The sequence below is a fragment of the Labrus mixtus genome, chromosome 11 (assembly GCF_963584025.1).
Source record: "Labrus mixtus chromosome 11, fLabMix1.1, whole genome shotgun sequence".
Lineage (NCBI taxonomy): Eukaryota > Metazoa > Chordata > Actinopteri > Labriformes > Labridae > Labrus > Labrus mixtus.
Genome location: NC_083622.1, coordinates 18,545,300 through 18,569,597, shown reverse-complemented (window position 1 = coordinate 18,569,597; position 24,298 = coordinate 18,545,300). Strand labels below are relative to the sequence as shown.

General features: G+C 41.2%; 1 protein-coding gene across 1 annotated transcript in view; it reads left to right on the top strand.

Annotated features, from left to right (window-relative positions):
- Positions 1–882: 882 nt before the first annotated feature.
- The window catches only part of LOC132983951 (G patch domain-containing protein 8), a 32,748-nt gene continuing 9,332 nt past the window's right edge, over positions 883–24,298 (top strand). Inside the window, exons 1-3 of the mRNA XM_061050524.1 lie at positions 883–1,530; positions 1,654–1,967; positions 22,847–22,984. Of these exons, the coding sequence (XP_060906507.1) occupies positions 1,779–1,967; positions 22,847–22,984 (327 nt within the window). The 5' untranslated portion in view covers positions 883–1,530; positions 1,654–1,778. The remainder of the gene's footprint in view (positions 1,531–1,653; positions 1,968–22,846; positions 22,985–24,298) is intronic.

Here is a 24,298-nt window from a genome sequence, read left to right as displayed (position 1 = left end):
TGGCTGTACTAAATCTAAGACTGTTGTCATGGGAGGATAAGTAGCCTATCAAAGACAGACATTTTTGTTGAATCATATCTCATCTACAATGACAAGGTGTCCTGCTTTAAATACAGCCAACTTAAAGTTTTGCTACAGCTTCAAAGGTATATTTCTTTTTGGTCACATAAATCAAGTTAAAAGGCGCAGAAAGAGAGTAAAGTGGACTAAGCTCGTACCTCTGTGTCCTTCCACCTCTTGTTTACATCTAAAACCAAGAGCTGTCTGTAGCGTTTAGTGTTGATGTGGAGCAACAAAAAGGCACCCTAATCCCGGGCTGAATATGCATGACTCCTCTGTGGGAGCTCGCAGTGGAACAGTTTCAGCACCGCGTTGGTGAACAGCGCCAAACACAGTCAGCTCCGTGCTGCGCTTTGACGGGAGCGGTTTGACAGGCCGAGCTGGAGAAAAAGAGCCTTTTATCTGTAATCTAATCGTTATCCCGGAGGTTGTAACCGAGAGAGGTTTTCCTTTCCCCCTGATGATACCCAGACCTTGTTGAAGCGCGGAGCTTTTACTTTGAAGCCCCCATAGCAGTAAAAAAAAAGAGAGAGAGAGAGGGAGAGAGGGTTGGAGGGTGGGGGGTGTAGGTGATGTTAAAAACAGCGAGGGGGAGAGAGACACAAACATATTGAAAGTTTGTCGTTTGCAGCAAAGTTTATTCTCTTTTCTTCTCCTAACAAAAAACGACAGAAAATAGAGAAACTGGGAGAAGGAGGGAGGGGAGAAAATAAAGAAGATTAGAAAGGGAGGAGGATTTGAGGGGTGCACTTCAATTCTGAGTCACTCGTGCACGCCGTGAACAGAAATTATCCCCCTATCCCTGACCCACGCACGATGGGCACGAGCTGCTTAATATAGGCTGCAACAGGAACCCAGTCCGGTGCAGCCCCTGAGAAAAAGAGAGCCAGACACTTGTACACAGAGAGAAAGAGATGGGAGGGAGTGAGGAGGAGGAGGAGGAGAGAGAGAGAGTGAGTGTGAGTGTGTGTTCCTTGAGAAAGACTCTGAACCACTTCAGTCTGCCTGCGCTGGCGCACGATAACAACTACAGGAGACTGCTGCTCTGGATGAATTTACCACTTCGTGCCGCGGAATTCCATTCACAAAACGGCTGATTTTGAACCCAAGAGAAGAACAAAGGGGGGGGGTCAGATGTTTCCCCATCTTTCCTCTTGGATGTGCGTGAATCGGGGGCGCACCTGCCAGAGTGTCTGCTCCCCCTTTCTGAACTGAGAACCCCTATTGGGATGCTGCTGCCTGGCTGGGGCTGCGTGCACTTTTCAGACTGGACCAGTGGACTGTAAAAACAAACAGAAGAAGGAGAAGAAGAGAGAGGGGAGGCGGGGTGAGCCACCTGAGGAGAGAGGAGAGAGTGTGTGTGCAGTGGATGGATTCATCTTCTCCTCCGGCACTCCACAGGCGCTCATTCATTTATTTAAGCCCGACCGACGAGAGCATGCCAAGCGCAGACTCCAGCGGCGGAGCTCGGTCAGTATAACATCCCTGCCTGTCTCATTGTGTCTTTTTCTGTCCCTCTCCCACACTCATCATGTTGAGCTTCATCCCACATAATCATAATCATCTTGTTTTCCTCTTTGTACGCACGCACAGACTTCCAAACAGAGGACAAGAGTGACACGTCCTCGGTGGTCGTACTCTCACCTGCGCAGGAGCTGCGCAGCTGGACTCTACTTTGGAAACCCAAGAACCGCAGGAGGCAGAGGACCCCGCCGTATATGGGCCCACAGCCCCGCGAGGCCCCTGGAATGGCGTGCAGCGCGTGTTATTACCTGGTTATCAGCTCCACGCACCTGAGCAATGGACACTTTCGGCGCGTCAAGGGGGTTTTTAGAGGACCTCTGCGTCCCACCGCGAGCAGCGATTCACCAGGGAGAGAACACGCAGGGCTTGATGGATTTCCCAAGGTGGGTGTGTGAAAGAAAAAGGAACTGCATGCTTGTATTTGTTTGTTTGTTTGTTTGTGTGTGTGTGTGTGTCTTTTAGATTAGAAAAACAATCTTTTCCAGCTACCTTTCTCCACTTTTTTTATGGTTTCCAGTTCACATTAAGGGCTAGAAAACTGATAACTTAACAGATAGTTCGTCACAAGTTTATGAAGTCGAAAATTGTCTGAAAAGTTTGTACAGGTTGGATAAAGCAACAACAGATTCAGAGACACTGTCAGAGAGGAGGAGGTGGAAAGTGATAGTCTTTTCATCCTTGTGAGTCATAAAATAGGCCTAGTCTATATATTTCCTTAATTTTCCTGCAGGATGGCAGACGTTATTAAAAAGCAAGAAATTGGGAATGCAACCATGACTCCATTGTCCCCCCCCTTGACTCCCTCTGATGGCTGTGGGATTTAAAGGAGACAAACTCCATTCAGTGAGTGCCAGCTGAAAAATAGAACTAATTACCTGAGGAGTATTTGTTAGGTGTGTGCTTGAGTTGGAGTGTGTTTGACCTCGCCAGCACTATTTGGTTGACTTCCTGACCTTTCCCCAGTGACTTGGGTTCCTTTGAGTCAACTAACAGGCATTTAGTTTTAAACTGACTCTCAGTGTGTGGACTTTAAGATTATGTGTTTTGGTGTGCACACTTAACAGGACAACCAAAGCATGAGCAAGATGTGTGTAAAAAAAAAAAAGACTGTATATATTTACAGTATTAGCCCTAATATAGAAGTGTATATGTTCAGTGTGTGTGTGTGTGTGTGTGTGTGTGTGTGTGTGTGTGTGTGTGTGTGTGTGTGTGTGTTGTAGCTACTTTGAGGGTCTCTGGTAATCACACATTATTCATGAGCTCTTAATGTGAGACGAGACAAACTGGCGGAGCTGATGACAAGTTTGATGAGAAAGGAGGGAAGGAGCAGCTGGTATGTGTGTGTGAGTGTGTCTATGTGTGTGTGTGTGTGTGTGTGTGTGTGTGTGTGTGTGTGTGTGTGTGTGTGTGAGTGTGTCTATGTGTGTGTGTGTGTGTGGGAGTGTGTGTGTGTGCGTTTGCTCGTACGCAAGTCATTACCAGTCTGTCATGTTCAGCCTGCGCTCACTATGTGATGGGAATGAGCGAACAGTTTTTGAGCACACACACAGTCACACAAGGAGTCATATGAACAAATATAACTTTTGCACACACTCAAATAAAGTCACACACACACTATTCCCAGATGGACCAAATAACTACCGTTAATGAGATATTATTGTACATACTCCCTATATCTCTCTTTTTTATATATATAAACAGGCTATGTTGACATACTGTATATCTCAGTTTCTACTAATGAGGCCTCTCTTTAAAATTTGATTATCTGAATCATCAATCATACATCCCCTTGTAGAATCATCAAATGCTCATTTTTTTTGTATTGCTGCTGCAACAAGTTCAGTCTTGTCCCAGAAACTGATTTCGCAGAAATAGTCTAATTTGAATGAATACGTAGCATACTGAATTACATTAGGCCTCTCTACATTTATAAACTGATGAATGCATTTGGGTGTTTTTCAGACAGACATGTTTATTGTTGAGGTTTTTGTGCATGATATGAAAATGTAATTGAAGAGACTGGGACATCAACTGTGTCAAACCTTCTGTTAAAGTTAGACTTAGGGATTGGTATCAAATCCTCATACTTTTTTGGGGGGTAAAAATCAAAATGTGACAGAGGCATCAAGAATTAAATAGTGTTGAAATGTGCCCATCAAATAAAGAGCTATAATAATTTGTCACATAATCAATTCTGTGATTGGCAGAAAATCAGTCAGCGAGTATCTTTTTAAGAAACAAAGTGCCTTTTGACTGAGGTTGTTTACATATATACTTTTAGAAAAGTCAATACTTATATGATGTCTAACTAAATGAGACATTTTACTTACTTACCATAATTAACTGGCATTTTATAGACAATCAACTAATTGATTAGCTGACAGCATTATGTGCAGGCTAATAGTCCTGAGTTGCAGCCCTTTGAGACAGCTGGGTGGTTCTCAGTCTTGTTTGGTTGTTCTTTGATTCAATAAGGGTTTAAACCCGGTAACTTCCAACTTCACTCCTCATTTTTTTATTCACATCGTTGTAACCATTAGCAGTAATCAATTTTATCAACATAATTTGGTCTCTACTCAATAAACAGTAAGTATTTAAAGAAGTATGAAAACAGTAAGTATTTAAAGAAGTATTGTTTTCATATGGATTTTAGCATACACAGTATGAAGTACAGCTGTGTTTAAACATCTTTTCATGGTGGCACATGTCTTTATGATAAATTGTAAAGCAGCATTTACTTATACAAGTCTGTGTTTAGCACTCTGCCATCCAAATAGGCCATTTTTATACAGCAGGAATTTCACTTAGAGAAAGCACTGAAGCTACTTGTCAGAAACTCCTCTGTGTACAAGGCCTATGAAGAATTGCCAAATGAAATGTGACGTGGAAAATTATGAGTCTGTAGAGCTGAAATGCAAATATATAACCCTTTAAATATCATCAAAAGTAGGAATGCCATCAAAGGAGAGCAGGCGAGCAAACAACATGAGCAGCAGCGACTCAGGAGATTCCCTGTCAACATGAATTTCTGGATTCAAGCCTTTAGCCTGATGAAATGTTACTGACTGAAAATCAGAGTCCACACTCTTACATCCTCAAGGAAAAAAGGAGTATACAGTAATCAGCCATCACATTATGACCACATGCAAACTGCTACTAAAACAACAGATCTCCGACGAATGTCCTTTTTGTTTTACAGGGTTTTTACATTTTCTGTTTTATTGGCATGGTCAGTAAGGTGATAACTCGATAACTAGTGGATGTTGGTGGTGTACTGGGGTGCATTAAAGTGTTCCTAATATCTTGTTCCCCTCATGTATGTTAACGGATTTTGTATTGGTTTGCATTAAATTACATACAGGTGGTCATCATATTATGGCTGATCGGAGGTGTGTGTTGTGTTGATGATTCTCTAGGTTCTGGACCGTTACAGTTATAGTTGTCATTCATGGTTGAAAGGACTTGTTCACCTCCACCAACATGTCCTCACTAATGTAGATAAATCTACCTGTGGAAAGTTTTCAGTGTTGGAAAATGCTGGCTAAGAAGGTGCAAAAGGTCAAAAGGTCAAAAAATAAAAAAAAGGACGTGCTTTCAGTTTTGTCCATATTAGTTTGGACACGGGCCGATTTATGGGCCTGTCAGCATGATAAACAGGCGGCGCTTGTGGTCATGTTGTTCAAAAGTGACCTCTTGTTTAAGGTGAAACAAAGTCGTGCAGCTTAGAGTTGAACACAAACCTCTTTGAAAGTGTTAGTCATGCTGAGCAGCATCTTTTACCCTCTCCCCTCCCCCCCTTCATTCTATTGTAGTGGATGCCGTGGCAGCCAGCACAACAACTAGCCGCTCTTTGATTCAGCTTAGATCAGTGCAGTACAAAGGATATTACAACCGGGATTTGTCAGGGGTAACTTCTTGCGTCTTCACTTTGATAAGGCATTGCAGCATTAAGAAAACACATCTCCACACACATACACACACACACACACACACACACACACACACACTTCCCTTCTCAACAAATCCTCTGGTTTTTGCTAAAAGATCTTGTTTAGTTAGCTTCCCTGTGGAGTGCTACAGTATGACTAGAAGAGGATTTCGCTCATTACTACTTTATCACCACTAATTAGTCATCGTGATAGGTCTCTCGGACGTGTCTAAATTCTGGTTCTCGTATGTATATTAGGGCTTAATCACCATTGGTGAGTCATTCTTTAAACTTTCATTAACACTTCAAAGGTTCCTTTTTTTGTTCTTGGAGTCAGTAAAGAGGGAGGACAGGAGGAGAGATATGGTGACAGAAAGGTGTGTGCATAAAAGACAGATACAGCGCTAATGCGTCCATCAATTTATACAAACTGATACACCACATTTCTTTAAATATTATTGAAAAAAAAAGAAGATGTTTTCCCATTCCATCTGTCTCTCTATTTCCCTTTAGGAAACATCCCTCATATAGCATTGTATGTGTGCGTATTTAACTGAAGACGACTTTGATGTATATTTCACGCCGTTGCAGACAACAGATGAATCGTCAGCTATACAGCTTAGTGTCAAATCGAGTGCAAATTTCCCTTCATCTGTGTGTGTGAGTGTGAGTGTGTGTGTGTGTGTGTGTGTGTGTGTGTGTGTGTGTGTGTGCGCGTGTGTGACTCTTCGTTTGCACCCTCCATGTTTTCATTGATTCCTCGGGGAGCTGAACAGCGTTTATGGAAATGAGGTGGCATTTAAACATATGCCCCTGAACAATTATCCTGAAACAAGTATTTAGCTTCACAAAAACATGGCCCGTGTTTTCCGAGTGAGTCAAGTACTCGGCTACAAATGTTACGCCATCGGGAGGGGACAGAGGTGAGACGAGCCAACTGGTTCGCCATTTGGCGCGTCGGTTTGCTCATGGCTGTAAACACGATGCCCAGGAATCTTGGAGGTCTTTTTTAATGATGATCACAATGATTAATGATACAAGCTTGGTATCACGAGAACTCCTGTGGGATGATTAAGCTTGTTATAGCATCTTGACATTTATGATGTTTGACAAATGTCAGAATGGGAGACATTAGTGAAATCTGAATTGAGGATAACATTTTTTTTTTTTTAACAGCAGGGTGGTTCAGTCTTGTGTTGACTGGAAAAGCTATTTAAAAGTCATGGCCCTTAATGCTGCAGTCACTCACATTCATGAAGAGTAATCTTAATGCACGTACACACACACACACACACACACACACACACACACTCATACACACACCAGCTCAGCCATCAGGCCCTGGTGGAGCAGTTTCAGAGTGAGCAGGTGAGTGCTGCTGAATACTAAAGTCCTGTATGACTCGACCATTCCTGCTGACCGCTGCAAAGTGCTCCCACTGATCACCGCTAATGTCCTCCATCACAGTTTACACTCAACACTCCAGAGAGTGTTAGTGTGTGCGGGTGTGTCGATGTGTGTGTGTTGGGGAGAAAGGTGGATAATTGGGACAGATGGGTGAGATAGGATGAAGCGAAAGAGGAGGGAGACGGGGCGAGAGCGAGAGACGGTTGGCATCGATTTTAACACTCTCTCAAGCCTTTATTGACATTTCATTTAGCTAATGAATTCATTAGCGCTTCATAGCATAATAACCTCTACTTGATAACCAGGATGGTTCCCTGGAGAAAAACGCTTCGTCTTTACTCTGTTGCCTCAGTATTTTCTGACTTCTCCAAACTCATTCGTCGCTTTCTCTGATTTGTTTTTTCTCCCCCTCTCTCTCTATACCACCGTTTCCTTTTTTCTTCCACTCGGCAAGTTTCTAACCTGTTTGTTTGAGCTGCGTTGTGTAACTTGTAAATGAACCCGTTGTTTGAGGTGACATTACCTGCCACTCGGCTCGGCAAGCCCTCAGCAATGATGGGAAAAAAAAAAAAAAAAAAGGAGGAGGATGTGCAATGATGTACAGGCGCATTCAACGATACTATGTTTAGGTTGTCTTTGTGCTTCTGTTTGAGTGTATACTCCGGATTTGTGAAGCTTATTCACCTCTTGAGATAGAGATGATCTTTATTCAATTTACACCTGACTGACTCATTCTTCATTTGTGCCTCTTTGACCTGTATACACAACCTGACTTGAATGCATGAGTTGAAACTTCACTTTTTCAATCGCACAAAGGGGGATGTTTCCCCCAGAAGACCTATGTTTGTACATGCTTACAGTCCTCCACCTGAACTACAAGTTCAGACTTATGTAAGATGGTGCTTTATGAATTGGAAGTGTTTATTTATTCATGTTTGGGTCTGATGCCTGCGAGGTAGAATCTGCTTCTGTGGCATAACTGACCTGACCTGCATGAGCTGTGTGTGGGTGTATGTGCGCACATTTGGAAGATGAAGTGTGAACTGAGTGTTTGGTAATAGTCTGTTATTACAAGGATAGCAAAAGCTGAATTTGTTGATTTAATATTTTCAACGTGAGGCGTCCCGACATTATTAAAGTGCACTTTCTGGTATTAGATGTACAGTATGTTGTGAGTGACACACGTAGAAGCATGCAAGTGCACACATGCAGACACAACATATGGCTACCCTCTCATTTTGTAGATTACCTCGGGACAGATGTTTGTCTGTGTGGTCATTAGTGATCGCAGCATCAGATAATTACCTGGAGACACACCAGCACATAAACACACACACTCACATACAATTAGTGAGTTGTTGATAATTAGGGGATGTTTGATGAACCATCTGGAACAGTAGCTCAGGTAGAGTCTGACTGACAGGCTGCACACAAAATCATACACATGAAAACCTCAAATCCTAGCTATCAAAGTCCAGGGGAAAGAAACAAAAAAACAAGACGACAGGTGAGAGATGAAGAGACGAAGAGATGAGAGCGTTTTTGTTCACAATCATCAGGATGTCATGTCTGGTTCACGGTTTGATCTCATCCTCTTTTGTTCTCCTGGACTCTGCAAACTCTGTCTCAGTCTTTATCCCTTTCTTAAAACAACCATTTGGCTCTTACCATCTGTCTTTTCCTCCATTCACAACCCTTCTATTGGCCCTGTACCTTTACTCTCATCCCCCTCTCTAACACTCCTCTTATCTGCCTCTTCTATTGCTTTTCATCTCATCTCTGCAGCCCATTCATTTTTAAGAAGGTCAGTGGTTCAACTGTTCAAGGCCTTTGAGGGTTTTTGTGTGTGTGTGTGTGTGTGTGTGTGTATGTGTGTGTGTGCGTGTGTGTGTGAGGAGAGAGGATTTGTGTTGCTGAGCATGTGCGTACAGTTTGCCTATAAAGGTGTGTGTTGGCGATGGAAGTAATATTGCAGTTGCAATAATGCTGAAAAATCCTTGAAGGGAATGAAAGAAAAGCGATGGTGTGTGTTATTTATTGGTCAGTATTTTTTTTTTCTTCTCCAATAACCTCAGGTCTCTCTCTCAGTTTATGCCTTTTGTTCTCTAGATTCTACCTATACACAAGGGCAGATGTGGCTATACAATTATACCTCCATTAGCTCGTCTTGCACAGTATGCACTTAATGCACATGAGGGTTTGCACCTACCGCTGCATTTAAGTGCTTGAGTGCTTGCATGTATGTATGCGTGTGACTATGAGTGTGTGCATCGCCCAGCACTGACACACAGGCCCGGGTTAAGAGCAGCTCAGACAAATTAATTATCTCTCCTCTGGAGGAAAGATGACTCACCGAAAGTGAGGCTGTGAACCAGCAGAGGCCCGGGAATCTCCCTGATCCAGCCAGAGACCAAGGGGGCTTCCATCTAAATAAAGTAGGGCTGGGCAACGATTAAAAGTTTTAATCGCGTTAATTGCATGAGTTCCTGTGATTAATCACGATTAATCGCATTGTTATACGCAAAATCCAATAATTAATTCAAAAGTAGTGTATAGCGCACTTTTATTGTAAATGTACTTCTCAACTTAAACAATGTAATCAAAGCAAATAAATACAAATTATTGCATTCGTTGCAGTCTGGACGCAGAGTGGTGTGGGTCTGCTCTCTGCTCTCTGACTGCAGCTGGCTCACGATGGAATTTTACAAAATAAAAGCCAGTGAGCAACAGACTTTTACAATAAGAAAATAGATAATAAAAACTGCGTTAATGCGAGATAAAATAATTGTCTGCGATAATTAATTAATGAGTTAACGCGAAAATAACGCGTTAACATGCCCAGCCCTAGAATAAAGTAACGTGCACTTCAACCTCAGATTGATCTTGAGATTATATTTTTTCAAACTTTTCATGACCATAAGAAAAATGTATAAAAATGAGTGTGTCTGCAAAAAGAAACATTTGAATGCATTTAAGCAAGTTTATTTATTTATTTATTTATTTATTAGCACACATATAAGAATACATCAAATAGGATTAACAAAAAATATAAAAGGTGTGTGAGAAGAGGTCAAAGAAGCCAACAGGCTTATACAAGGGACCTCACCTCTTAAGAGACAAATAAAACTAAGCAAATCAAATTGCTGAGCTGATGGACAAAAGTCGTTATTTTTCACACATGATTGGATTTGTTATTTTCATGTTTAAAATGTCATGAGGAAGTGTGCTTTCTAGAAAAATGTAGGCATTTTATATAAAAGTGGAATATCTCTGCCCAGTTAAAAAATAAAAAGATGTTTAAAAAAATGTGTCCATATTGAAAAGATGTTCAAAAGTGATTCAAAAGTGAAGGTTTTTTTTCACAGACTAATTTAAGAGCTGATTAAACCTCTGGGTCTTTTTTTGGGGGGGATGGGAAATGTTTTAAACTGCTCATTTCACGATGTCTCAAACCTTCTTGTTAACATCAAACAGCTCAAAATTGCGCGATAAGTGCCCTGAAATTACGTCTTTGTGTAATGCAATGCGAAACAATTTTTGTAAGAGATATAGCTTCAATCATCATTTTCCTCGCCCTTTCAATGCCAAATATTAAAAAAAAAAAAACTATCAAAATCAAAAATCAAAATTGTGTTCATATTTGAGGTAACTGTGTGTTAAGGTGTATTCAGCAGGTTCTGATATCATTTCATTGCAAATCCTTTTTTTTTTAACGAAAGGCTTTCATGTTTTTGCTGTTTCAGCCACATTCTCTTATCCCGCACCTTTGACCTCTGACTGATAGCCCCAGAGAAAAAAAAGTGATGAGAAGGTCAATGACATATAGGGTCAAGGATTCAGAAAAATGGAAAGAGTTTATTGAACTGTCACCTTTTTGTGGTGCTGATATGTGGGATTATATCATACAGTAGCATGTGCTTATAAATACACACATAAAAAGGGAAACAAAGAAGATCACAAACAGGTCAAAAATCCATGTTTTATTATAATAACACTGTGTGTGCACTCATGTGTTCGCTCTGCTGTGCTCTCATGTTTATGTATGACAGCAGATAGGACCTGCTAGGACATTCTGATAGCACGGGGTCGGTCATGCATCAGTAACAATGCATCAAATTGTATCAGACGTACCTCCACCAGCAGCAAGGGCCATGATGCAGACACTAATAATTCACGCCGTTTTCTTAGACCAGCGTTCACATCAGCAGTGATGGCAAGAACAACCCGCCGCAATTATCCCGAGCAGCCGCATTCCTATGTTTAGCAGGTTGGAGATGCCAGGCGCTCAGCTTAGTGCAGTGCAGAAATGCCCTGGCTGTGTGCTGCCAGGATGGCAGGATCACAGTGGTCTGCAAGCAGCCTCGAGCTAACAGCCACGAGGCCTTGGCTACCTTTTTTACATGGGCAGGGTGCCTGATTCTTCTGTCTGTTTGTGTTTGTATGTTTGGCGTGATCATGTTTGCTGGTTTCTGCATGAGTCTACTATGGGTCCCTTTTACCCTTGCTGTGAGGTATATTCTTACCCTGTGGTAGGGGATTAGTCACAAGCCTGAATGGGAAGACATGGAAACAGCGGGTGGGGAGGAGAATAGAGGGAAAGGAGAGAGGATGAGAGACGACGAAAGGAGGGGAAACCCCCACAAAGATGAGAAGAAATCTGTGGGTGGATCGTGCGAGTGCATGTGTGCCTGCCTGCCTGCCTGCCTGCCGTGGGTATTCATCAATTTCCCTAAGATTCTCCACTTTTTCTCTGCCATAAAACCCGGAGGCAAGAAGTAAACAGAAACTCTGTAAGATCTGCTTCTCTCTGCCTCTTTTTTGTTTCTTTTTCTGTCATTGGTTTCACTCCCTTCCCTCCACAGGAAAGGTTAGCCTTCCGACTGCTTTCTTGGAGCATATGTGCAGAACATGTTTGTCATCTAGTAAAGGGAAAGAGACATAAAGAGGGGTCTGGAGGATGTGACACGTTATCTTAATTCACATGTGTTGCAGCTGCAAGACAAACATGTGCTTTTGAAAAAGCTTTGGAAACAAAGTATTAGCCATGCACATTGCAAACCAGCCAAAATGCAAACTTTGTGTGCGTGACCAGAGGTATGTGTGTTTCTGTGTGAGCATGTGAAAAACAGCAGCGTGTGATTTATGCAAATGAGTGTCATCGGCCGAGGAGAGGCAGAATTCCCAGGCCTGATGAGTGGCTTAATGATTCATCAGCCTGGCTCAGGCAGGCATCAATAATGGATGACAGAGTGGGTCATGCAGGATTGCTCGCCCCTTGATTAAAGTGCTCCACGACTAAACGCCTCACATTCTCTCTTTTCTCACCCTACCTTGTGCAAGGATAAATACAGAAATGTGCCATACACACATACACATACACATACACACACACACGCACACGCACGCGCACACACACACACACCTCACGCACACTCACTTTTGCACACGTGGTCATGAGCTTCCTCTCTTCATCTCTTTCCATACAGCTTTATGTCATCTCACCTCTCAGATGCTTAATAAGCTCTCATCCCTTCTCCATCTCCTCACTCTGCTTCTTTGGTCTTAATCTAATCACGGCTAGTGAAAGAGCGAGAGAGAGATTGAGAGAGAGAAAGAGGGTAGGGAGAGGAAGAAAGAGAGGAGCAGGAGAGGGGGGGGGGGTAAGAAGAGGATGGAAAAGCGTGGGAGAAAAGAAGAGAAAGAAGGCCACAAATGAATGCTTTATAATTTGTCTGTACAGAAATGGAACCTTTCTTTCTGGAGACAAGACAGGAACATAAATGTTCTGTCTCAGAGCACAGGGAGTCATTTGCTCCCTCTCTCTCTTTAAGCTGTATGTGGGTGTTGGTGTGACAGGACAAATCTCTGTCTATTAGGAGACATAAACCTCTAAACCCAGAGCTACACGGCCATACATACTAATGCAGCAGTACACAGGGGTGGATAGAAGTTGGGCACGATAGCGAGGAAACCAGGAGAAAGAAGGAGAGCAGAGAGATGGAAGGATGTTGAAAGCAGAGGGAGTCCTGGCAGGATTTCAATCCCCCGGGCCAGCACAGGGTCTTAACTGCGGCACAATCTTTGAGCACAGCGAAACCAGCTTTAACAAAGTGGGACTGATGTGTACCACAGAGTTTGTCTGCGTGTGTGTCCGCTGTGCGAGCGCAAATATGCGAGAGCTAACCGTTCATTTCAGCATCCTCGTCTGTAGTGTCATTAGCTGTCCACGCACTTCTGCTCTAATGTGCCAGAGAAAAGATCACTTCCTCTTATTGGAAGTGATCCCCACCCCCCACCACCACCACCCCTACCCGATGGCACAAATGAACCACACAGAGAGAAACATGCACACACACAAAAAAAAAAACCTCTACCATACTTCAAAGCTTCAAAAGCAGCTGCAATCATAAATGCCTGAAAGAGAGCAATCATTCCTCGATTCATCGAAAACAGCAGCCTATCATTCTCTCTCACCCGTCCTCGCCCCCCGCTCAGTCTGTCTCACCCCTCTCCCCTCATCCCAGAGTTGACAAGACTTAGATGAGCATTTGGAAAGTAGCATGTAATCTGCGATTGTATTAATCCTGTTTTTTTTTTTTTAATCTGTCACTTTCCAAACTGATTACCTTCATCTTCTTAACTTGTCTTCCAATAATCTGTTCATCACACTGACAGATTACAGTCCCTGTTTGATCCCTTTAAGAGATAGATACACAATCCTCTTTGAGGCAGTCAATCATCTGCATTTTCTGCAGACGGGGGTCGGTGTCTAGACTTTTTTGTTGGGGTATAGCATGAAGTACACACACTTAAGAACTGTATTTATTTATCATTTATGTACCCCAAATACATCAGCTTTAACCAATTACATCAGGCTATCACACAGGTGTTACATTCCTGTGTCAAGACTTTTAATCTAAAGTTGCAACATATAACCATCCTTGATTCATTCTTTAAGGACACAAAAGAAAGATGAATCCCTGAAAGTCATGCTTTAAAAAAAGGAAAGAAAAGTGCTACACAAAAGCTTAAAAAGTTCTTGCAACAAAGCCCAACAAGAAGGTGTAAATGTATATCCCTCTGGGGTAGCACCTCGAATGGTTTTTATGTGTGCGCATCAATCTAAAAACACTGTACATCAATTTATCCATGCTGGGTTTTCAATTGTGACTGTAATTTAAATGTCGAGAGTGGATGGTCCATGTAATCCCATTTTTCTGCCAGCTGGGAGAGAAAAGCATTTTAATACTGGAGATGACATTTAGCGCGAGAAGAGAGAAGCTTCTGTAATAGGCACACAGATGGAGGGACACGTAACTGACAAGTGCTTTTAATGCAAGAAAAAGGGAAACAGATATGGGAGAGGAACTGAGTGAAGCTCCTTAAATATCACAAGAGACTATAGGAGAGAAACCTAAAATGAATAAGAAGTAGAGGAGAGGGTGAAAGGATAAGAGAGGACCACATCTCTTTAATCTAGCACTGCAAAGTTCTTCTTGTGTAATTTTCACTCCCTCCTGGCAGGAGCATCAAAAAGGAAAACAGGGTGCAAAGAAAACAGAGATCATACAAACGTACTTACTTTTTATGCATGTATTAAAATGAAGAAATTGTCAGAGAATTCCTTGTATTCCTTCTTGAAGTTGGTTTATGCTCTCTGTGTGAACTGCGTGGAGAAAAAAAAACTCCAGCTTTTAGAGAAACAAATTTAAGTCCCTGAAGAGCACAATGACTGAGTGGTAGGATCATAAAAATACATTAGCAGACACAGAGGAGACCACAGTTTGTAGAGCACTCGGGTATTTTAGGAATTCGCATGCATGCTTTCATGCGTTCGTGCTTCTGCTCTGATCCTACCCAACACAAATTTTATCCACAAACCAGCTGGAAAACCAACTACGCGTCATGTTTGCTCATGTGGAGAAAATGTTTTAAGAAGTCCTCTGCTTTTTGGTGAGTGTAGGCTATATGTGTGTGTGTCTGATCGCCATGCTCTGCACGAGTTAATCAGTTAAACTTGTGTTGAACGAGCAAGAGGCAGAGCTCTCATTGTATTCAGGATCACACCAAAGCAGACAGATCGAGACCGGAGGAATAATCAATGAAACAGTGCATGAATAACTACGTGAAAACAAGAAGTCCCCGTTGAATGATAAAGAGCGAGAGAACGAAGGAGAGGAGGGGCGGACAGACTCGTTGGCCTTGCATAGTGATGGACAGGGAATTAAATTTTGATTGCTCACTGAGTGATCGTTTGGTCAGGCCTTGCATTTAATCAGAGATTTACGACTTTAACAGGAGAGCACTGTGATTCGTCCATGCTACAGGCAGCCCGCTGTTGCCCCACACAAACACAGCACAATTATTTTGAGGCTTTAAACTGCAGTTCCCTCATTATTTTTCACCTTCCTTCATATCTGGATGTGATATGTCACAGGTTATATAAGGAGTCAGAATGTTACCCTGTGGCTTTTTCTCCTTTTAGACAAGTTCGGGGGCTCTAAACTTCCTCTATCTGCAGATCTATCTGAGGCATAGTTTCCTACAGATACAGTTAGAGCACATTTATTTTTAACATTTGTAATACAGTTTACATTCACTGATAAACAGCAAAGATTTTTTTTATAAAGGGTACATAAATGTTATTCATTCATGTGTGCATACAAACTTCATGCCATCCCTGCATAAGTCCAGGAACTCAACGGTAAAAAAAAAAGACTGTCTGGCACAACAGAAGAGGCTGTTGAGTTGCATCATGGGAAATGTAGTACCCATGGATTAAAGCTTCTGATATACCAGCAATGACTGATATTTTTGCAATTTTTCCTTTCATAGTGTTTAAATCCTAAATTGTTTTGCCCTGGAAATGCAGCATTGGAGTTGTAGGTGGAGTTGTAATTCAAGGCCTTAAAATCAGCATATTTAAGCCTCTACTTAACCATCCATGACTTCTCATTTTGTGACTTGTTGTCTCGCAGGTGCCTCAATATCTTTTAAGTGCAATGTTGAATTTCCTCTTGAAAGACAGAAATTGTCACTTTAACTGAAGGTCATTATTCTATTTCAAATACCAGAAGCTTGATAATAGAGCCAACACAATAAAAAAGAGAGGTAGAGGTAGCTCTTCTCTCAGAGGGGAATAATTAAAATCGAGGAGCACGATGTAAGATTCAATACAACACAAACATCAGTTTTCGGACAGTCAGCTAAAAGATCACCCCCAGGAAAAAGCACTCCTTATCCCAATAAGGCAACCAAAGGCATAGGGGAAATTAGCAAATCTAATGTCTTCATCATTTATTTATTCCATTTGTTACCTGCATGCTGCTTAACTTTAAAGGTCACTGAGAGACGGAACATTTTTGAATATTTTGAACATATCACAAACAGACACAGAGCGTTAGACAATCATCGCTGATTCATTGCACAAAGCTCAGCTTCTGCTTAAGGTAGCAAACACAGAATCACACAATGAGTCATAACCCACCTGAGTCTGGATCACTGGAGTACACTTTGTACCACCCTGTATTCTTCTATTGTGAATCATTTTCGCCTGTGTAGTGACTCCTTCACAGAGCAGGTTACTGGCAATGTGTGAGATGACGTGGCTCACTGACGCTAACACATCTGTCGTTTTGGCTGAAAGAAAACGCTAACAAGCGTATCTGTGGTCAACACATCTGCGCCTTTGGCTACGATTGTTCTATGTAGGCCATACTTTTAATGATCATGCCAGCATTAATGATCTGGAGAAAACAAAGACCTACAAACACTATCAAATGGTTTCACATAATTAAAAAAAACTTGGACAAGCACTGATGTATAAATGGGGGTGTATTGGCCGTGGAGGGTTAAAGACAGTTAGTGGCTGAAAATATCACCTCATTAACACTCAGATATGCGGTTTGGCAGTCTGTCTTCATGTGTGTGTAAGTGCGTGTGTGTGTTCCTGTGTGTAAGTGTGTCTGAAGCCGAGATCTGCAGGTCATTACAGTAACAAGCATCTTAGCCCTCAGGTCAGCTGTCATTAGTTACAGAAGAATGGCCAGAAATCATCAGACTGTCACACTGCCAGACTATCTGCTCATCCTGCATTTGTGAACACACGTGTGTCAGACAAACCATCACAGGAGCACTTCAGAGACAGGCAGAGGGGGAAAAAAACAGACTTCACATACGCGTAAATATCAGAGACTGAGGGACGGAGCAGGAGGCAACCAGATTTGCAGAATTAGTTGTTGTTTTTTTTTAGCACAAATGAAATTGTTTCGATTCATTACAGTGGCCAAGTTAGGGTGATAATTATAGCAGAATATAATTGAAGGCTTAATTGGGCTTGATAAACAGTTATGACTTGTTTATTGAATTGTTCTCTGATGGCAGAGTAGCAATGAGAAGTTTCTTTCCAAATTGTTAACATCTACCTTATCTCATCTCCTCTCCTCTCCTCAGAGAAAGATAATTTAAATCATTAGATTTTTACACTTCCCATGCTACATTTTATGTAGAAATAATCAGATGGCCTCAGTTTAGGAAAAGTCTGCAAAGATGCACTTATCATATTGATCCTTTTTTATGTTCCATTGTGTTATACTCCTCACTGGTTTAAAACATTAAAACAGTTGATACAAACGCTGTAAATACAGGTGACACACTGAATAATGTGAAATTCAGTCAGGTGCATGCTGTGAGTCAGCTGTTATCGCTCACCGGTGTTAGTCAGCAATCAATGTATTTATACAAAACAATAAGTTTCATAGGAACACGAGTCAATTACTGGAGCTGCAAAGTGCTTTTTATTGGCTTGTCAATTTCTGAAACAATAGTTCCATTCAAATTAAGCCATATTCATAAAGTCAGTAGAAGTTATTTTAAGTGGAAGTGAATAAATCTGAACAGAGGGAATCTGTAACTGCTTGTAATCCTGCTGCTGGGCCTTCTTCCTCTCACTTTGTGGGTTTATTATGCACGCTGAATCTTATTATGGTCTATTTTTTTTTTCTTTGTTACTTTGGATCTGGATGATCTGAATTTGATACTGAACCAAGTTTTTGCAATTAAAACTTCTGTTGCAATCCTGGTAACAATGATCACATCTGATTATCTTCATCTCGACGTGTCCGAGCCAACATGGATAACAGATCTGAGGAGGAAGATATTCACACGCTGGTTGAAATAGGACTCAAGTGCTCAGTGCTTGTTTATGCTCATCAAGTCACTTTCGTTTTTTTCCACACAAATTGATGAAAGCATAAGGAAAGAGAGACATGCTGGGAAAGAAAACCAGCAAAAATGACTCTGTTTCCCCACGGAAAAAGAAGAAATTATAACACTTGTAGTATATGTAACTTAGTGTTTCTATTTTGGAGAAGTAGGAACATATAAACAAGCTTTTATATTTATTCTTTCCCCCTGTTTCTTCTGTCAAATAAAACCGCCTTTTTCTCCAACACTGAAATCCCATTTGTTTAATAGTTTTAAAGATCTCTCCCTGATATACGTCCCATCAATCTATCCCATTCCTTGAACAATAAATGCATCAAATCTAAGAGGCAAAACGCTCTTAAAACGCTGTGTCAGAGTGCCTGTACGGTAAAGTCTCTTGGCACCAGAAGTCCTCCCTCACACTCTCTCTAAGTTGAGTCCGGCCATCCATGAAAATGCTGTTCAATATTTAATTACAGCCAGTGCGAAGGTGACCAGTTGAGATGAGTGGGACTATTTAGCTCAAGTACAGTATAGGCGGCTGAACACTGTTATAATCCAATTGCTGTAATCGTAACAGATTATGTAAAACTTGAACTACCTTTCAACTACCTATTTGCTTGTCATTTTTTTTATTACAATATCGCTTAAACCAACTGATAAAACTTAACTTTAATAACTTGGTAGGAATTCCCATTTTGGTGTGAGCTCATGACTGATTTTAATTGCCATGTTTTTATTTGGTTTTATATTTTGTTGTGTTGTCTGTGTTGTTTATTCGTTTTCGTTTATGTTTTATGGTGATGTTGTCCTTGTGTTTCCTGTCTTCTGTGTGCTCCTGCTGCAACGCACATTTTTCCTTGTGGGACAATAAGTTTCTGAAATCTGAAAATCTAAAATCTGAAAATGTACTTTGTCAACACACAATGTTTGACATTTAAACCTGCTTGGATTGGATGTCACATATGTACACCTTGTCAAGCAAAAATATGAGAGATGTTGTTTTGAACAGAATAGAAAACAATTTTTTAACAAGGGACCACTAACTATTTTGTGTATGGTGTTCTGTATTCTATGAGGAGCTTTTATAAATAAATTAGCTACAAGTATTTTCAATAAGAACAAGAAAAGCAAGCAGCACTGTCAGGATTTTCTTCATCTAGTAATCTGGTGAACAAGACATTTTCAAATACAAACTAAAGTGCTGCTTCTGCTTCTTCTCGCTTATGTGCAGCCCTATAATCTGCATTATCGTTCAATATGTTTTTGTGAATAAAGAAAAGTAAGCGTCTTTTAAACTCCCTGCTCCGAGCCAGGAGTGTGTATTATCAAGTTGCTTTCTGGGTCTGGCCTCGCTGCCAGATAGTCGTTGGAGTTGCTTTAACATTTTGGATAAAGATACATAATGTGACAAACAATGAAATAATTGAATATTTATAGGATATTCATACTCTTCAGTGCTTGAATACTCTCTTTTAGTAAGATTTTTTGGGGGCTTTTTATGCCTTTATTAGAGAGACAGGACAGTGGATAGAGTTAGAAATAATGGAGAGAGAGAGTGGGGAACGGTATGTGGGAAAGGAGCCACGGGTTGGAACAGACCTTCAAGGGTTACAGCCTCAGTACATGGGGCACGCAAACTAACCACTAGGCCACCGGCGCCCCTTGAATACTCTCTTAATATTTCATCAGAAAAAGTATGCATTAAGCCTGCTATTGGTTTAGAAGTTGTTGGACATACCAAATAATTCACCTTCTGTTTCACATACTACAAACTATATAGCATGTTAGGATGACATTTTCTGATTCTTTGATCTCAAACAACTATTTAGCCCAACTTTTACTTTGTTAAGACGTTAAATTAAGTTAGTATAGGGGAACAAATTGCATGAAATGTGTCTCTGATTTTCTGTGAAGATCAGCAGTCTTTAATCCTTAACATCACAAGAAAGAGGATTATGAAGGGAGAAAATGGTAACACTTATCTGAACTCTCCATAAGTCTGCATAACAAACTTGTAACAAAAAAAAAGGATACAATTTGGGATTTTATATGCTATAAAAGTCAGACATCCAAAAAACCAAGAGGGCAGTTAAATAGGAAGGCAATGACATGGTGATTGCATCAGAAAGGTACCCGCACAGTTTCCATCTGCAGAACTCCGAGAGATTTCTCAGAGGACCTATTTTTTTTTGTCTTCCTGAGGATTTTTAAATGAATATATTGTGTATCATTAGTTTCCAGCTTGCATTTTCTGGCAAACCATGTGTGTAAAAAACACTTTAAGCGTGACCGGTTCATTTCCACACAAGCTTAAGACATTGAATAACATGCGTGTGTGTCTGAAACTCCGGTTATGGCTCATAAACACTCTTATTTGTTAGCATAATTTCAGCTATGAAGAGGGATAACATGGCACTTCTCCCACAAATTGAGGATAAGCAGAGAGTAGAGAGAGGGAGGGAGGGAGAGAGAGAGAGAGAGAGAGAGAAAAAGAAAAGAAGCATTCACATTCACAACCTCGCACAAACACTCACACACATAATCATGCAAACAATCACTGTCTATTCAGGGCTGCAGCAGATATCACTTGTGCTTTCTGTGCAAACAGATTTATGCTAGTGAGGTAAATTGAGGTCTAGATTAATTTTGCACTGCTGTATCAGGTTGACAGACTGAAGCTCGACCATGCATAAATGTGTGTGTGTGTGTGTGTGTGTGTGTGTGTGTGTGTGTGTGTGCGTGTGTGTTTGAGCTGAATGTGATTCTTTGTGTGGATACATGCAGCCTGAGTTGATGCATGAGTGCTGGAATCAGATGAGGTGTATACATTTGAGGCAAATGCAAGCGCTCATGTTTGATTTTAGTGTTCTACAGGAAAATGGGTTATTGCTTGTCAAGATTCCCTCAGACATAAACACATTACTCTTGAGTATACACACACACACATAGAAAATACACTAATTTCGACTTTGATTCATGTAAGTCTTTCCGTAGATATCAGTTTTATATCAGTGTTCACAATAATTACCTTGACAGATTCAGGGAAAGAGAGAAGAACGCTGTGAGGGAGTCAATGAAAAAGTCAAGCGCGCACAAAATTAGACACATGTACACACATGCTGTATAATGAGTATATTACGGTGCGCACTTACTCGGCTCATGTAGTCTTGCATAAGCCCAAAGGTTGACAAATACACTGGATTCATGATCTCAATCCCATCACCCTAGCAGCACTCAAAGGACGGCCGCTGTCGGTGATTGGATCATTTCCTGGTCGTGTCTTAAGCCTACGAGGCAGATCGATAGCATGCACACAAACACAGCAACACACGATCAATGTATATTAGTTACCTTTCTGTTGATACCGGGCTTAAGAGAGTCCTGACAGCCTGCACTTCTCTTCAGCTGCTTTGCCTTGACACCAGGCTCTGCTGGATGTAGCATCTACGCGAGTTAAAACTGATGTAATGGCATGTACAGCAGGGGACCATTAGACACTGTGGTAATAATAATGCTGAGGTGTTTGTGCAATTGTGTGTCTGCTAGGGCACACAGGGGTCACTTCTTGTCTTCCTATCCTCCTTCTCTTTTCCGCTCACCTCTGTTCCCGTGTGCAGGCATATTACTGAAGCAAATTGAGGCCAATAGACTCTGTCACCGCATGACCCAGGGCTCAACAAACAGAAAAAGGAGCAAGCCAGTAAGAGAGAAAAGCCAAATAGAGGGGATAAAAGGGGAGATAAAGGGAATGGAGAGAAAGAGAGTTGGACGTGGAGGAAAGACAGGCTTGGACAGCTAGCGACGAGAGAGAGAGAGAGAGCCAGGAAGTGGACACAGGAAAGAGAAAAAGAACTGAGCGAGAAAAGGAGAGAAAGAAGTGACAACCTCAAATTAAATTCCCATCATGTCAGTGTAGAACAGAATTCAATAGTGTTTATTGGCAGCCCCCAGCCTCAGGGAAATTACATTCTGAAGCAGAGCATGGCATGAATGCACATACACTCCTCAACACATAAGGACACACATCCATTGTACACAACAGTGTGCATGTCCTCCAACCCAAAAACCCTCTGGCTGATGTGAGCATGCAGACAAGCGATTTATCCCCCGAGGACAATGTGCCATTTGTTCAGTGAATGTAAGTGTGTGTGTGTGTGTTCGTGTATCTGTTTGTCCATGTGCTTTTTACACACCTGTATATGGATGTGTTATTTCCTGGAATTTTTTCTTCTTCACATGCAACCTTTTTTACCCTGTGTAATGCAGTCTAAGTAGTGCACTTTTTCTGTCGGTCTGTCAGGCACAATTGCCGCTTTCTCTGCAGTCAAACTTTGGACTATTTGCCATTACAGTACAAACGCAGGTTTTTTATTATAGTGGCTGTATTAAATGTGTCCCCAGGCTCAAGTTGCCATGAGCGCAGGGCTTCAATGCCTTTGTCCAACCTCCAGCAGCAGAAAAGGCATCGTGCTTTAATGGGATGCTGTTTAACAGTTTTATGCAGAGCACATGTAGAGGCTATTACTGCTGATGTCTCCGGGATGCAGATTTGCTCTAAATGGCTAACAATCTGCCATTCTTTCACCCCGCCACCCCACCCCATCCCTCCATCCCCTCTCCTCCTGCTTTCAATTTCTGCCCCCCCAACCCTTTACGTCTCTGTCTGTTTATGCCTCTATCTCAACTCTCTCCCTCTCTTTTTTCTTTCTCGTTCTGCAGGAGCGTGCAGAGAGGGCTTTGGGCTGCTCAGCGGAGGATCTGAAGGCTCTTTTCTACTGCGAGCTGTGTCACAAGCAGTACCTCAGACACCAGGAGTTTGACAACCACATCAATTCTTACGACCATGCACACAAGCAGGTAGATGAGAAGCTCTTGCACCACAACCACAGCACTTTTGTCATGTAACAACACGCAAAACAGACGCGCACAAGTGAGCAGACTTTTTTTTCATGATCTCCTGTCATTGCATTCGGGTGTGTTACCTATATGTGTATGTGGATGGAAAGCTACATATCAGTCTGTCCAATATCGTTTCTCAGTAGGTAACAGTAGGAGTGTGACAACCACATCATGTCTTACAAGCACACACGCAGCGCTGGAATGCCACATCTCTAGGCAGAAAGACATAAACACAATGCGTAAAAATATACATGCAGACATAGTGGAGCATTGCATTTATAGAATAACTTCAGATAAACATTATTGATTCCATGTGGGGGCATCAAACCGCTTCAGAGAAGTTAAATATGACATGAAAATAACCCCCTTTAAAGTAATTGTGTGTGTTTTTACTTTTTCTTATTTTCATTGTTTGGGTATTTAATTAAGTACTATGTGTATTACATTGCTGTTTTTAATATTTCATCACTTTGTGACAATAAGACCTTGGAATTTAGAGGAATAGTGCTACATTAAAAATAATGTCTTCACTAAGAGCACTTGATATTTCACCTTTTTCAAATCTAACAAACAGAAGGATAATCTCCAGCAGAATAAAAGAAAATATTTTCTTTTATTAAATTATTGGAAATGACGGAATCCAATAATTTAACAATGTTAGGTACTTTCTTAATAAGGTAAAAAAAAAAACAAGGTTACAAAAGTGCTACTTAAACAAAAATTTTGGGAGATGATCAGTTTGGGTAAATTGTCTCATTCTTATCCTTGAAGAAAGGAGAAAGTAACCATAGCAACCTGAAGGAACATTTTATTTATTATTTGACTTTTACTCATCTTAAAGTTATTTTACTTCAGTTAAAAAAATAGAGCAGTTGATTTATATATATCTTGTACATAAGGATGTCCCTACAAAATAATCTATTTTCGTCCATTTGTACTTTGTTAAAAAGATAAATGAATTTTATCTCCCAAATAAAACATCAAGTTATTAGTCACAGCTCAAGTAATATTCTATTTTCCTAGTTTGGACAAGATAAGGCCAATGGACCATTAGGAACAGGCCCGGCAGCAGGTTTCCTCCTGCCCTCTGCTTTCACATCCATTTTCATACACAACCTCCACTCCAGACTAACAAGCTGAAGGTTCTGCTGATAGCATACTCTCCTACAGCTATCTGTCATGCCAACACATACACGCACACAAAAACATACAGACATTCAGCGCACAACGCTGTTCGACGATCCCTCGACCGAGCTGAGCCGCTTCCCACTT